At 41.3% G+C, this 13400-nt stretch overlaps 1 protein-coding gene across 1 annotated transcript in view; it reads left to right on the top strand.

Annotated features, from left to right (window-relative positions):
* Positions 1 to 11182, top strand: part of ARMC9 (armadillo repeat containing 9) — a 66827-nt gene extending 55645 nt beyond the window's left edge. Inside the window, exons 23-25 of the mRNA XM_010283622.1 lie at positions 3139 to 3271; positions 7892 to 8064; positions 11160 to 11182. Of these exons, the coding sequence (XP_010281924.1) occupies positions 3139 to 3271; positions 7892 to 8064; positions 11160 to 11182 (329 nt within the window). The remainder of the gene's footprint in view (positions 1 to 3138; positions 3272 to 7891; positions 8065 to 11159) is intronic.
* Positions 11183 to 13400: the final 2218 nt, after the last annotated feature.

Raw genomic sequence — 13400 nt, 5'->3', positions numbered from 1 at the left:
GGGAGGAGCTGCAGCCCAGAGGCAGTGCACTTCCCAACAGGCAAAGCCCCTTACTTGATCAAATATACCCTTGTTTGGAGCTAAATGAATCACTGTCTTCTGGCACCTGCAGACTCTGTTGGCTAGACCTCTGTATTAAAGTTGAAGGCAGCTGCAGTTATCTGCTTAGATTTGCAACTACATTCAAACCGTAAAAGGTTGTGGAGGATGGGAGCCATGTGCTGTATAGCTACATTGTGGGTAATGCTGCTAAAGATTCTGTCCTTGCAACTTAAACTGAAATTAATGCAAATTCAGCTGGACCTGAGAGCTCAGAAACATGAGATGGAACTTAAAAGGTTATAGGTTTCTGAAATACTTTCTTTCTGAACTTCTGATATCCACAGGATTATGGAACTTCAGATGTGGGAATTTCAACCTTCTTGCAGGGATTCGTTAACATTTCCAATTAGGGATTTAAGGCAAAATGTTCTGCAGTCTTAGATAAAGGATCTTGCAGCATATCCGGTACAGAATTATTAATAAGTTCAGACAAAGCAAGCCTTTACTTTGCTGAAAAATATGCTTTGAAGCAGTAAAGGAATAGCATACTTTTTACTCTCTCTTCTATTTTTTTAAACTTCCTAGAGGAAATGAAAAGGATTCTGAGAAAAGCAACCAAGGTTTTGCAGACAGGAATTTGCTTGCGTAATGCCTAGAACTGATAAATATAACATGCTGAATGAAAGCCGTATGATAGAGCAAATGAAGCTCCTGTTCAAGATGGGCACTTGGGTTCTTGCTGTTGTGTAGGAATGAGAGCTGCTGTCCTCAAGCCTTGCTTTGTGCAGTAGCACCTTGGGTGTAGCTGAGCCCATTTTGCAGGGAGGTTGGATGGCCAGGGACAGCAATGCAGAACAGCGGAGGTTGTAAACTAAGCAAAGGCATACTGACTTGACAGTTTTCCTATGTAGAAGAAAAAAAAAAGCAGTCTTACATACTTACGCTTTGTAAGGAAATTAAGCCAAGCAGGTATCAAAGGCTGTTTTAAAGTGTAATTGGATGCAATTTCTAAGGCGTTATGCAACCACCAGAAGCCCAGTGTGCCTTCTGAACCACATTTTGATAATATCTTGCCAGTGAAATGCATTCACTCACCTCTGTCACTTTTTCTGTGCTGTGGATGCTGTTTGACAGTTTGCTTGTGGAGATTTGTGGTGAGGTTTAAAGAGGGAGCCTGAGTAAGCCAGCAAAGTAAATGTTTCATTTTTGATGGAGAATATTGATTTTAAAGCCTTCATGCTGAAGCAATTCCTGCCAAATTTAGTATTTCCTATTGTCAGAATTTTGCTTGTAGCCTCTGTCTAAAAGAGTTTGTTAGCTGTTTTCAGTCAAAATTATATGCTGGTGGATACTGAGAAGACTACTAGATTATACTCTCGTAGAAAAATCTTGTGAGGTCTGCAACATACTGCAAGTTTATATGCATTATACATGCAAAAAGACAAATAATTTTTGTGTGTGGCAGAGACAATTCTTCCTAGCACTAATCCAGGCTATAAAACAACACCGAGCTGAAGATTGGCAGAGGTTTGTTTCAGGTTTTTGCAAGTAGACAGCGAAATACATGCTTGTCTGTCTTACCTTTGGGGATTTAGAAATGAAGAGCAGGGGAAGAGAAGAGAGAGACTGCACTGTTGGATCTCCTGGTTGTTCATGTTAGTGACAGGACTTTCATTCTATATAATGATGACTGGACTGGGTCTTTGGGCATCCTGTTTTCCGAAAGACAGTGGGTTTTGTAATTTTTAAATTGGAAAAGCTTTAATTTAAGACAAAATAAGACCTTTCTCTTCTAGTGTCTTCTAAGATGTGGCAGGGAATAGTACATAACAGAAAGGTGTAAAAATAACTGTACTGCTTCTAGATACTTTCATCATGTCCTGACAAGCATCTTTGCTGTGAAATAAATACAGTTTATTGAGTTCTGATCTTGGTCTGATGGTCATTCTGCAGTACGAGGAACCTGCTCACTTTAGAATATGTCTTTTCCAGCATCACATGAATACTTTGGGATTCAGAGTTTCATGCAGTCAAGTTGTGAAATGAATAGTAAGAAACCAAAAGTGAAAAAACGGCTAGAATAAAAGAAGAATGTGACCAGTTAGCATCATCAAGGTCATATCTCAAGGAAGCTGAGTTTAGCCTCAAAAAAACCTTGATCCTCTTTTGTTTTCTGAAAATGAGAGCAGTTCTTAATGTCTTCCATGCCTCAATATATTCAGCTGAATATATATGTATATATATTCAGATATATATTCTTGAGTTGGTCTAACTTTGTCTGGGTCCATCCTCCCTTTTTATCACCTTGGTAAAGCATCAATAATTCTGGCTTTTTTTTTCTTTTTCATCTCCTGTGAGCAGAAAACTTGTTGACTAAAGAACAACCCTAGTCATCTTACTACACTTTTTTTGCTGAATGTCAGACAGAACATGTGCTGGGCAGCCAAATGCTTGTCTGAAATTGACCCGATCTGCATCCGTATCAGCATGTGAGAGCAAGTCAGGATGGCAGCCTGTCCTGAGCATGGGAAGAATGAAGCTAGGGATTCTCCCTAAACTCTTATTGAACTTGCATATCTTGGCAGCTTTCCGTCTCTCAGCAGACTGACTGTCCTTCCCTCCTCCATTAGTGCAAGGCAGAAAATGAGGTATATTGAACACATGTAATAGACCTGAAGTCTGACAGAAATGTAAAACACTGTTTTTTGTCTGCAGTGGCTGCCTCTTACTATGGGTATATACAGACAACTGCAAGTGGTTGCACTCCTGTAGCTTTAATGGGGTATTGGTCATTAGCTGATATACGTTATCTGATGGTCTGCGTGCTTCCAGCCCATCGCAAATGCAGAGTGTAGCTGCTTTGAAAATGATCCAAGTGTGTTTTACTTTCCAGCTGCAACGGGCTGGAAGTATGTACACTTGCAGTTAGCTTGTCTCAGCTGATGAGCTGTAACGCATTCTACCACAGTAACTCAGTAGCTTGCCATTATCTCAAGGTTTCCTTCATACAGCAGGAACTGTGACTTGATTGTGTTTCTAGTAAAATTGTAAGGAGGCAACTCCTCACTGAACTGTGTTTCTTTGTTTTTTAAATAGCGGTTGAAATGAAGTCATCTAAAGTATTCTCACCAGGCCATAGAATGGACCAAAGCATCCCAGCTGGTGACAGTATCTTGTCTTCCCAATCTACTGACTTCACCCAGGACAAAGTAAATGGACAATCGCACAGGTATGATTTATCCAGAGGAGCATCTAAAAGTGCAAGGGGAGTCTGACGGGACTTACCAGCTAATTCCATGCTGCTGTAAAGACAATCTATGAAGTCATTTGATGTATGATGTAGTCTGGTCTGAGACAGCTGTGGTGGTGCTTGCCAAAGAAAATACCCTTAGCTGTGCCCAGAGGCAGCTGTTCAATTTCTACGCATCTGATCCAGAATGGGAGACATCTCAAGCAAGTTGTTAATAATGGACTTCACATGTATACACAATGCAGTCTTCTGCAAATAAAACTTCCTGATCGCTTCCTTAGATGACTCAGCTCTAACCCATGACAAGTAATTTATTAGTAAAGAAATAGGTAGGACTGTGGCAACAGGGCAGAAATTAACTTGCAGAAGGAAGAAAAATTAAGCATTTAAGTGGATTCAGAGTGTTTAACCATGCTGAGTTGGTAGCACTGCTGACCAGACTCCCTGATTTATCCACTAGACAGATATAGCAAGGGAGGCAATATTATGAGTTCTCCCAGCAGCGTTTCAACTCTTCCTTGAAACAATTTCTGTCAAAAGAAGATGAAAGATATTGCTCTCCTTCTCCTGTTCATACCTTGAGCCCTCTGTGAAGCTTTTGTCTCATGTAGGACTGTGATGTTATATCTTGGATGAGAACTAGGAATTCATTAGCAATTGGACCAAGGTTTACTAAAGCTTTTCAGGGCCCACATGTGTCCTTCAGACATTAACAGCTTTTTCCTATAGCTAATTTGATTGGGCCAATTTTTAAACAGTGAGTGTAGAGAAATTTTAAAACCAAGTACATTCCAAAAGTAGAACACAGAATGGGTGGAGATGTGTTAAAGGAAAGGTTTTACCAACTTTATGGATCTGATTTTTCAGAAGTACTTAGTTATTTGTGTCAGTTAAAACTCTAATCACTTCTGAAAATTGGACTCTCTGCTTAGAACTTTGTTTCCTTCTGGCCTGCAGATGCCTGTGTGTGGTTTTGGGGGGTTTGAGGGATTTGATGTGGGGTTTTGTTGGTTTGGTTTTTTTCTGGTTTTGGGGGTTTTTTTTTTTCCTTCCCCAGTTGTGCTATTCCTGTGGTGAGATCTGAGAAATCGTATACTGTCAACAAATTATCACTGGTTAGCAGCTGAAGTGCTTAGTAGTCTTACTCCTATCCCAGCATTACTGGTTTTATTTCTGTTGCCTGTCCTAACAGTAGCTAAGCACATACTACAAATACAAATAGACCATGAGAATTTTGTGGTCAAATTGCTTGCTTTGTGATGGAGAAAAGAGATTATTTTTCAGGCTTTGGCTTGCAAGAAGCAAGCCAAATTGGCAGCATCTTGCTACCCACCTTGGTGAGAGGCTTTGCTTCTCTACAGTCATAACCGATGATTAAAAAGACATGTCCCAGTAATCTTTAATTTTTCTTCATAAATGTATGTCTAAATCTCAGTACTAGATGGATCTCTAACTGAAGGCACAGGTGCAGGATCCGGCAGAAGAAGATAATATCTTCTCATTGATTGCTTCCTTAGCATGTGTACAGCAATTTGTATTTACAAGTGCAGCCTTGAGTTACGGATATGGGAACGCAGCCATTCACAGTCCAAGCAGACACAGGGTTTCCTATGTCAAGGGTCTTTTGTTAATATGTTGGTGTTGCAATAGCTAGACCTGCCTTTTCATTCTTTCATTCTTGGAAGCATACTTTAAATTGTTTGCAAAATAAGCAGAGCAAATAAATTGCTGCTTTCATCATAGTTTTGACCACTGTAAGAGAGATCTGCTTCCTACTAGGCAAATACGAAGACCTTCCTAGAAGGGGTATGTATGAGGAAAGGAGGTCTGAGTTGTGGTGATGAAGCAGTCACTGCTATTTCCCCTCTTCCTTAGCAGTATAAATTGGGAATTTAACTGCACAGAGATCAGTGAAATTACGCTAAATCAGTCTGAGAGAAGAATGAGGCCCTAGTAGTGACATGTCTATTGCAGTTGTTTTATTTCCACAGGAATAAATCATTATTCTAGCTGAGGCATCTCAGACTGGCAGCTGCCCCTGCATTGCTATTCCCTGCTGCATTTTGATCATGTAAGAATATAGATCTGTTGTGCTTTTTAGCTAATAAAGGATAAATTTGTAATAGACTTGAGTTTATAGTTGTGGCTGGCTGAAAAAGCTCTTATTTTCTTATTGTGACTATGTCCAGTATCATCATAATAAAGAGCTTAAACTCTTCAGGGCCTTCCTAGGTCTCTAATGGTCTTGCTTTTCTGATAATCTGGTAAAAATGGCCAAAAGTCCAAGTGTATTTCGCTTGGAGAAAATGGTCTAACTCATCTTTGTATGTTCAAGTCCTGTCACATCTCCTGGTTGATTAATCCAATCCCAGTGTCAGTCTGTTGTGCCCCTTTTTTCATAGACAATTATTTCCATTTTTCCAAGTAAACAGTTTGCTTTCTTCTCAATGCAGACATAGGTTTCTCTGTGAGTTTGTTGTGGGTTTGTTTTTTTGTTTGGTGGTTGTATTTTTTTTTATTTGAGCACTTGTTCTCAAACTACCACACCTAGTCATGAAAGACTCCTTTAACAAATACTATGGAACATTTTCCCACAGGAGATTTCGCTGCTTCTTTCTTCATCAAGTTCTACAGAATGCCAAATAGCAGTTTTCTGTGTTTTTCTGAGGATTAATTATTTTCTGTTGATCTTGGCCTATTTATTGATGTAATAAAACTTGAGGTGGCTCTGTGACACCTCGGCACACGGAGACCGAGATCTGCTTTGCGTCCTGTCAGAAAAACAGCAGGTTTTTTCCAACTTTACAGTGTTGGCTACCAACTTATTTCATATAATCTGTTCCTGAAGAGATTGCAAAGATGTGAGCCATCCTGTGACACCACTGTGTATCTCTCTCTTTGGTAAAGTATAGTGACTCTGGTTGTGTTACTTTGCTTTGTCTCCAAAGTGTTTGTAGTCAGCTGCCTAGACTATTTCAATCTGTGAAAATTGTTGATGGACATAAAAATGCTTTTTGGGAATACAGATCCAGGGTTTTGTCATCTATTGCTGAATAAGAGGGGAAAAAAAAAGCTCATTTATGGCTCAAAAGCTGCTGTGAGGCTGTTGGATCTTCCTTTTTTATCTACGTTCATATATCATAGTATACATAAGATCACCACAAAGAGTACTAGTGAACTGAAAACCCAGCTCTTGAACCAAAATGAATAAAATTACAAAAAAGCAATAACAAAGAGACTTTTAAAATAGGTCTATGGTCCACGGCTTGGGCTTTTATCTAGCCAATCTTACTTTTTTGGTTTTGTTTTACTAGTATGTTTCTGGTGCCATCTGCCACCTCTTCCTTTGAAATGAGACAAGTGTAATATTTGTAATACTAAGAGGTAGGTAGAGGGCTGCAGAGATGGCTCTTAGTAGACCAGTTAGCATGTCTCTGCCCTTAATAGTTAGCATATACATATGCAAAATACAGACAATTAATGCTATTTAAAATACAAAAGAAACACTTGCTCAAAATCTCCCTGCAAGGTGAAGCAGGGGTATGGAAGGACTAATCAGCACTGACTCAGCAGCATTCCCAGGGGAGGAGTGGAGATTAAATGTCTTGAAAATCCTCCTAATCACCCTTTCTGATGGTCACAAAAGGTTCTTTTTGATGGAGTGTTATTACACGGGGACTTTCCATTTTAATCACCTGTCTTTAGATGGCACCTTTTTTGATCTCCTGCCTTTGGCTCTGCCTTTATTTCCTTTTTAAATATGATGTGCTTTTTCATGTAGCTGTTATTTCAGTTTAACCTTTTCTCCTTTAAGCAAAAATTGACTCTCTAGAGCAAACATGAATATAGATTCAGAATTATTTCAGAGACTTGCTATTTCCTGGTAGCCTCCATTTTGGTACCTGGGAAAGAATATATTGATGCTGGGGGCAGGGAAGGACAGCGTATCCTCACACAGTCATGGACTAAAATTTAAAGAATGGTATTCTTGCAGCACATGCAGACTGTGAAATAGCAGCAGCAGCAGCTGCTTCTTTGTTCTCAATGTGAACAAGGAACCTATGTGCTTAGGGAATTTATTTCATAGATGCCATCGCAGCTTTTTGCTCCTCCGTAGAACTCCCTGAAGGCTTTGTCAAATCCTACCACAGCTGGGAGCCAGGGAGGCTGCCGGTGTCTGCCAGGATTGTGACCCATACCTAGGAGAAATAATAGTGTCTGTGTCCTAAAAAGATGTATTTCTGTGCTGTAGCATTTTTATATGGTTTTTGCACATCAGGTTGAGTCTGTGTGTGCAAAGCTAAAGATCTATTACTTGTTTGCAGGGGACTTAACTGAACCTGTTCAATCCTGTTGTCCAGAGAACCAGGTTTGAGTAGGATAGCCAGGTCGATAGAGCCAAGTTTAGAGGCTGTGGGGTGAGTACATGCCCCAGGGCAGAAACTGTGGTGCCATGTTCCTTGCCATTTGCAGTCTCCCTGAATTTTGAGCAGTCTGTCATACAGTCACAGCATGTACTGCAGGTTTCACTTGGTTGCAGACTTACTATGCATACATATTTCTCCATCCATTGCTAACCCTTTCCATCTCCTCCTACAGTGAGTTTCCCTCAGCCTTCACCAGCAAACCCAGGATCCCTCGCACTCCTGACGTGCAGAGTGCCAGCCCTAGAAAGGGAAAGATGCCAGCCATCGCACCCCAGTTCTCTCAGTCTGGACCCCAACAAACAAGCCGTCCCAGCTCCTCAGGATCATCTGCAAGGAGCAGACAGAGTAAGTGGAAAAAGTCATCACTCTGTCAGTCCTTGGGGTGGGAGAGGAGGGAGCGCTGTAGCAGCTCTCCAGGAATTAAGTCGTATGCTACAAATGTGCCAGGAGTATATGACATTGTACTTGTCTTCTGCAAGATGTACAACCATGTAATTATATTCTGCTGAACACTGCTCCTATTTCCAGGCTGCCATGTGAGCAGTTGAAAGACGTGCTTTTTCCTATCTCTGGGTGGAGAAAAGTGGCCCAAATTCTCAGAAGTTTGGGGGGAAGCTTCTAGTCTCAGATTAGACTTTCTCTAGATGTCACTAGATTCTTCTCCTTTTCTTTAGACACTTGTTCACTCTGCTGTGTAACTTGTTTAATATTCTTGAGTTTGGATCCCTGAATGTGTCTACACCGCAACTGGATGTAGAACAGATGTCAGGCAGTTCAGAAGATGGGCTCAGGGCAGCCTAGTAAGCAGGCAGCCAAACATGGAGTGTGGCTTGTGGCAGGCATCATTCTGCTGGAGCCTTGTATTTAAGAGCCATATGGATGTGTTGTTGCCTGAAGAGTTTTAAGCAGTACTAGTTTGCAGAGGGCTCAGAAAAGAGGAGGGCCGTGACTTGAGGTTAGAGGGAAAGGATGGACACTTGCTTTAAGCCGAGGTTAGAGGGAAAGGATGGACGCTTGCTTTAAGCCAGCCAACACAAGCACAGTAAAGTGGAAATATTGATCTCAGGTGCTCACACAACTGTAAACACCTGTATGGTGTGTAAGCTGTGGGGTTTTTGGGGGGAGAGGCAGAAGAAAGATATGTTCTTCAGTAATGACTAAGATTTTTCTCTGGAGTGGTGATTATTTCATCATAATGTAACATCAGCTCTATTCTTTAGCTGTAACTGTTATTTTTAAACATTTCACAAAACCATAGTAACTTATAATACCTCGCAAACCTTCCCAAGAAATTTAAGGTGGTGTATATCATTAGGTCCTCGTTACAGGTAGGGAAAATGAAACTTTTGCTGCGTATGCCCTGTGTTTTACCTCTGACATCATCAGTGCTTTCTGCTTCCTGTGATAGGAGCACTGTTCTGCCCTGACTTGAATGTGGTGTTAAAACCCCAGAGTCTGTCCCTGGTTCCTGTTTCAGTTCATTTACAAAAGCGCTAGCCCATTGAGAAGGAGAAGCTCTGCTGAAGAAGGGAAAAGCGTAGTGTGTGTGTGTGCACACAAGAACTGCTGTGCATTTTCTAGTTTCTCCAGGGCAGCTTTACACTCCTGGGTGTGTATTTCCTATGAAAGATGCGACATTCCTATGTTGCTCTCACAGGGCACTGGAATAAGTTCTTTTTCCAGTGGCACAGTGTATAATGTATTTTATTTTGAAATTGCATTAAAGCAGAGCATGATAAGAGTTCTACATCACTTGAGTTTCTCTGTTGATTCAGTATATGTAATTTGTAAGTCCAGACTCTTGGGCTCTTTGAACTTCTATTGGATAGGATTTGTCTTATAATATACCTCTTATCTTTGCTGTGTCTCTGCATCCTAAAGATGAATGTATAGCAGGCATCACATCTTACTATGTATCCATTTACCTTTCCTCCTGAGTTCTCTATTGGGGTTCCAGGTAATTGTTTTCTATCTGTCCGCATGTGCCACAAGACAGACTTGGTGTCAGCAACTGAATGTTAAACTCTTATCTTCCTCCTAAAAATAGCAAAGAAATTATTTTGCAAACAAGTTATCTTCCACTCACTTTGTGTACATGTATCCTGCATTGTTGTCTGCCATCATAGAGCACCTATTAGCTATTGTCCATCTTGCAGGGCCTTTCACACAGGTTTTTATGGCGGGGAAAAGTGAGAGGAATGTGACACAGTCCAGATTTTTAAAGAACTAAAAAGGACTTTAAGCACCTATGTCCAAACCTGAAGTTCTCAAAGGTGATTAAATTCCCAGCTATTACTTAAAGGTGCAGGGAGGCATCTGAAACAGGTGAGCCCCTAATGTTTCCCTAGTAAAGCTCTGTGCTACTGTTCCTTTAATTTCCTAGCTGACTTGTCTGTAAGTCAAAAATGGTATCAGATGCACAGGTACCAGCAATCAGTAGATTTCAGCAATTTCTGCCTCCCATTTGCCTGATGCATAGGTATGTAGGTTTTTACATATCAAGAGACTGTCCCAGTGGAAGACTGTCTTCAGTTTGTGGATTTCTTGGTATTTCTGGAGAATACATGTTTTTATAGCCAATGGGCATGACAAGAAAAAGATGAGTTTCTGATTGTACTTAACTTGATGGACTTACTTATTTTAGAGATACATTTTTAGCTTGCTTGTAATATTTATTATAGGTCTATTTCATGGAAATAAGTTGCTTTTACATAAACCTAGCTGGGCTGCTTCTCTTTGAGCATGGAGTGTGTGGAATGCCTGAGGAATGCAGAAGAAGCACAGGTACTTATTGCAGCTACAGGCCGGGGGCCAGATTCCTGCCTGAGGTGTAGCAAGCTGCTGTTAGCAGACCTCTAAAGCTGTGCCTTAAATCAAAGCCAAGCTCCAAATAAAACCAGCCATGCTGGGATTTTCTGTGGGTTCCACTTCCTAGCTGGTACAGGGATAACACTGGCAGCATGGCTAGAACATAGGGTGGACCTCCAAATCGAGACTTTTTTGACTGTACATATGTGCTCTGTGTGGACATGGTTGAATGGTTTCATGTGTCTTGTTCCTTACTCTGCACCTGTTCCAAGCTCCTCTGCATGGGCATGCTCAAGCTGTTTGCTGTGTACCAAGTTCTGTCTGGGGCACAGTGGAACTACAGTAGTACAAAAATCTGTACCAGAAGGATAAGGAATTCTTTTTGTCAGGAGTGTGACTGGGACCTGGTGACTCCCTGCTCCTCCACAAGTTCTTTCAGTATCCCCTGACAAGTGGTTGCCATAAATACATTCAGCATTTTTAAGTTGCAACATCAGTGGTTAAGGTGCCTTTGTGCACCTTCTTTGTGGTGTTGTGTCACTGTACAGGTTGAACACGTGTTGCCCCCAGGCAGCTCCTGTCTTGTAATAAATCCTGCTTTCAGCTGACCCTTTCTTGCTGTTTTTCTGCAGGCAGCCAGTCCTACAGGAAGTGAGAACAGTTCCTTTCCTCAAGAATCACCTGTCACATTGTTGAAGGACAGAGCCAACTTCCTGTAATGAGCTTTACTGGCGACTTACTGAGAAGAGAGTGAGGTTATTGACACTGCACGGCATACACCTTGCACTCCTGAGTTATCTGATGGGATGCATCTGTTGTCGTCTCTAAAGCTGGCTAAGACAAGGGCCTTGTTATTACACTTCAAGGTCTCAGCAGCAGCCCAGGACTGATACGGGAGATTGATGTAGTCCCAATGTCTCCGATAGTTTACTCTAAAGTGACATTGCCACTTTGAGAAGAAACTGTTGCTCTCTGCCTTCTGTGTCAGAGTAAATGGCCTTTGCAGACAGTATGTAGGGCTTAGCACAGGAGTCTGACCAAGCAACTGTCTTGTTTACATATTGCTTGCTGAACTAGCCTGCCACTCGCTTTTTAAAAATCAAGCTTTTGTGAATGAGTTGGGAGATATGTGTTTAAAGGATCTGCACTAGGAGGGAAAATGTGTGCTGTATGTGCAGAGCCTTAGTGCCTGGAGCAGTGTTGTGTGGAGTGAGATCTGTGTTTGGCCACCAGAGACTTGAGAGAAGTATCAACTTCTGATTGACCTGCGGCAGTTGAAAAGCACTGTGCCAGTACCCAAGGCAGGATCCATGCTCACCTCTGAGGATCTGATCAGCAGCTTTATCTGCAGCAATTACTCCTATTCCTTCTTTCCATGTTTTTTTTCTTAATTCTACTGTTTAACATTTGTGGAATTAATAATACATTTTTCCACTGGAATGAAGACCTTTGTTTCTTCATTCATTGAAGAAACCATGAGAATCTAACAGATCGGAAGCAACTTTGTCTTTACATGTGGCTGTGGACAGTATTTTTTGGTCTGTGTTGCTGTTTTGTTCTTCACTTTTGAGCAATGACTGATTATGTCTCTATGGAACTTGTGCTGGTGTTCAGTGAATATGAAGTACTAGGTAGGCAAGAGAGATCAGGAAGCCATCCACTAAATAAAATCCAGCAGTTGGTTCTGCCAGTGAATTATGAAGCCAGTGGTGTTTGTTTTTCGTTCTCTCAAAAGTAACAGTGACCAGGAAATGCTGAAGTCTTCACTGGGGGTTGGCTTTTTGGTAACATCCCCTCATGTGACACAGCTGTTAGGGCAACAGCAACAACTCTTCCAGAAATGCAGTTTACATTGGGATTTAGCTACTGCTGAGGCAGAAACGCACAAAATGCAGGAATTGTATTTTCCATAGGCAGACTTCAAAAGCAAATGCCTTAACAGGTACAAAAAGGGGGAAGGCAAGGCTTTTGTTTTGGAGTTTCTCCTTGAGAAACAAACAAGTGGAACAGAAGCTGAAAGGTAAAGCAACTCCAGTAGTGACACAACCTTCCCCTAGAGTAAAGAGTTGTAAAGCCACCAGTCATTTCCACAGGACCAGAAGAAAGCTTTATGCTTCAGCTGAGACCTTGAATTGTGCCTCTTGGTATGTGATGGCAACTGAATAGCCAAGGCTATTTCTTTATGTGATGTAGTTGCCATGAGACCCACCAAGATCAGTGACACTGTGTCAGATGTTTGCAGAAAGGGATCCCACACACAAGTTCATGTAACCCCTTTGATAATAGACTTTAAATAGGAATCCGGATCTTTTGTAGGAAAAGACATGCACCAGTTACTAAATCTAGTCACACTTATTTCAAAGTTACGCTTTACCACTTGGTAACTTTAGGCCTAACACAAAGCAGGTGGAGTATGAGTGTTGCTTTAACTCCCAGACTACATAGGACACAAAGTGATTCTAGACACCTGATAGCCCCTCTCCCATAGATCTCCATGCTAGACAAAGAAATCACAGAAAATCTCTGACTTGGGCTTAGATTCACCCAGCTCCTCTCAGAGTTGATATACAAAAGTAATGGAAAAATGGCCTCTGGTTCACAAAAGGGCAGTTATGGAAAACAGCCATAAAAACTCAGCTGGTGGTTTTCCAGAGTAGGCAGCTTTTCTTTTTCCTCTGAAATGCTGTCTCTTCCAGCATGTAATACTAATGACCAAGTTGTTAACAATGAAGTGCTAAGCATGTTCATTTGCATATGTGGATAACACAGAATGCTCCAACAGTTGAGTTTTATTTATTTTACAGCAATGCTGAGTGGGAGCAGACCCGATCCTCTGAGGTGCAGAACAGCTTTTTAAAAGCACAGACTATTGT

The sequence above is a fragment of the Phaethon lepturus genome, unplaced genomic scaffold (assembly GCF_000687285.1).
Source record: "Phaethon lepturus isolate BGI_N335 unplaced genomic scaffold, ASM68728v1 scaffold6963, whole genome shotgun sequence".
Taxonomy (NCBI): domain Eukaryota; kingdom Metazoa; phylum Chordata; class Aves; order Phaethontiformes; family Phaethontidae; genus Phaethon; species Phaethon lepturus.
The sequence above is the reverse complement of the archived record's forward strand: the minus strand, read 5'-3'. Positions and strand labels throughout refer to the sequence as shown.